The sequence below is a fragment of the Nicotiana tabacum genome, chromosome 22 (assembly GCF_000715075.1).
Source record: "Nicotiana tabacum cultivar K326 chromosome 22, ASM71507v2, whole genome shotgun sequence".
Lineage (NCBI taxonomy): Eukaryota > Viridiplantae > Streptophyta > Magnoliopsida > Solanales > Solanaceae > Nicotiana > Nicotiana tabacum.
This window is the reverse complement of record NC_134101.1, coordinates 78,768,700-78,771,516: the sequence shown is the minus strand read 5'-3', so window position 1 is coordinate 78,771,516 and position 2,817 is coordinate 78,768,700. Positions and strand designations below refer to the sequence as shown.

The 2,817-nt window shown below is 38.6% G+C and overlaps 1 protein-coding gene across 1 annotated transcript; it reads left to right on the top strand.

Annotated features, from left to right (window-relative positions):
* Positions 1-336: 336 nt before the first annotated feature.
* On the top strand, positions 337-687 carry LOC142175946 (uncharacterized). Its single transcript, XM_075242956.1, has one exon. The coding sequence runs from the start codon at positions 337-339 to the stop codon at positions 685-687; it is 351 nt and encodes a 116-aa protein (XP_075099057.1).
* Positions 688-2,817: the final 2,130 nt, after the last annotated feature.

The window sequence follows — 2,817 nt, the reverse complement described above, 5'->3', positions numbered from 1 at the left end:
AGTACGAAATTACATCCTCAGATGGACGGGTAGTCCGAGCGGACCATTTAGATCTTGGATGATATGCTGAGTGCATGTGTTATTGATTTTAGATACCAGTGGGATAAGGTTTTCGCCGTTAGCAGAGTTTGCATACAACAACAACTACCAGTCTAGTATCGAGATGGCTCCATATTAGACATTATATTGAAGCAAATGTCATGCTTTGGTTGGTTGGTTTGAGCCCGGTGAGATTAGATTATTCGGCACATATTTGTTTGAGATGCTTTGGAGAAAGTGAAGTTGATTTAGGAGATGCTTCGCACTGCTCAATCCAGGCAGAGGATTTATATAGATATGAAGGCTCGTGATGTGGAATTCATGGTGGGTGAGAAGGTTATACTCATAGTTTCTCCTATGAAGGGCGTGATGAGGTTTACGAAGAAGGGCGAGTTGAGCCTGAGGTTTATTGGTCCATTCGAGGTTTTGGAGAGAGTTAGTAAGGTGGCTTACAGGCTTGCTTTGCCTCCTATCCTTTCAAGAGTTCATCCGGTGTTCCATGTTTCCATGCTTTGGAAATACTATACGGATCTATCACTTGTGTTGGATTTTAGCTTGGTGCAATTGGACAAGGATTTGACTTATTATGAGGAACTAGTGGCTATTTCGAATAGGCAGGGTTCGGAAGCTGAGGTCGAAGGATATTGAATCGGTGAAGATTCAGTGGAGAGGTAAAACGGACGAAAATGATATCCGGAGCGTATATCCTCACATTTTTGGCTGTTCGGGTATGACTCTAAACTCATTCGAGAATGAATGTTTGTTTAATAGGGGGAGAATGTAACGACCGAGCTGTCATTTTTTGTATTTTAGACCCATTTCCCTATTTGATGTCCACCATATGTGTATTTGATGCTTGGGGATTTGCGGGGATGGTGGAGATTAGTTTCAGGACATTTTTGGAGTGAATTGAGACACTTAGTCTCATTTTAGAATCTTAAGTTGTAAGATATGACCAAGGTTTGACTTTTGTGTAAACCACCTTAGATTCGTATTTGGATGGCTCCAATAAGTTTGTATGGTAATTTTGGACTTAGGGGTATGTCCGAATTTTAATTTGGAGGTTTATAGGTTAATTTGACTTAATTTGGTGATAATTTGCAATTTGAAGGTTTGAAAAGTTCATAAGTTTTCCCATGAGTTGACTTTGAGGCTATCGACTTCAGATTATTGTACCGGGACTTGGGATAGGTCCATTTGGTTATTTGGGGCTTGATTGAAAATTTTGGGTTCATTCTGGTCAAGCGGTCTATGTTTCAAAGGCTATCTTCCTCGCGTCATCAATCAGAGAAGGTAAATTCTTTTCCCCTTTTCTCTCACTTTCACCCCAATACCCACACATGGCTTCATTATTATTCAATTTTGCAGACTCTGAAAATCAAAAGCTGTTCAAAATTCAAACCCTTCATTTCATGGCTATAAATACGGGCTTAAATGCCCTCACCAACGACTATTTAGACGAATTGAATACACCACTTGACTACTCTATCGATCTCTTCTCAAAATTTTAAAGTTTTTCTTAAAGTCTCTGCTTCTACTCCTCATTCTTTTCTTTTATGGTTTGGCCGAGGTTTGAGTTTGGAGTTTATCGTGGAAACCAAATCTTGATGATGCGAAACTTAGCCTCAGTTTCCTCCTCAACACAAGATGACAAATCTATCCTCTCTCTGATATTTCAAGCTTCAAACCATGAAATTGTGTCTACGTGTTTAGATTCTTATAATTTGAGCAAGTTGATTAGTTTCTAATAAAATTGCATCTCATTGTATTGTTAAGATGATAACATGGCTGTTTTGACTTTTCACGAGTAAATTATGTTTAAACAAGAACAACAAATCTAGTGTAATCCTATAAGTGGGGGTCTAGGATGGGTAGTGTGTACGCAGACCTTACCCCCACCATGAAGGTAAAGAGGATGTTTCCGATAGACCCTCGACTCATGAAAGATGAAAAAATACAATAGCACCGAGCAATAACAACACCAAGATAGTAAGAAAGCACAACAAAGAGAATAACAACCTACTAGCTGTACCTTGATTCTCGACCTCCACACCTTCCTATCAAGGTCATGTCCTCAGTAAGATGAAGTAATGTCATATCCTTCCTAATCACCTCTCCCCAATACTTCTTAGGCCTACCCCTACCTCTTCTCAGCCCCTCTAGGGCCAACCTCTCACACCTCCTTACTTGGGCATATGTATGTCTTCTCTTCACATGTCCAAACCATCTAAGCCTAACTTCCCGTATTTTGTCCTCAACCAGAGACAGTAAATTCACTCATAATCCTATCCATCCTTGTATGCCCGAGTAAATTATTGTTATGGTGTATTAATTTAAGCATAAATTAGTCTAAATTATTGTGCCCTGGTTTAGCTATTTTGTCTACACACTCATGTTATTTTGAATGTTGTCAACTTGTATCTTTTCACTGAAGTTTTGACTGTTTCATCATTAAAAAAGCATGACTATCCGATAACCTGGTATAACAAATTGGTTGAGTTGATTTACTTACCAGTACTCTTTTCAAATGATGTTATTATTAGTGTTGGTTGTATCCTGTTGATCTCTATGCCCACTTCATTTTTGGGAATATAACTCTATTTGTACTTTCTGCCGGCACTTAGAAATAACATAATTGGGAATTTACCTTCACTTCTCTTTTTAGAAGACCTTATCTGACATGTTAATCATTATAGACATGAATAATACAGGGTGGGATGCTTACATGACATTATTGATGCTATGAGCCTAGCCTTTGACCTAAAACACAAATTACCT

What these genes read in the sequence shown, in the direction of transcription:
- LOC142175946 (XM_075242956.1), top strand. Translation starts at nt 337, where the DNA reads ATGAAGGCTCGTGATGTGGAATTCATGGTGGGTGAGAAGGTTATACTC.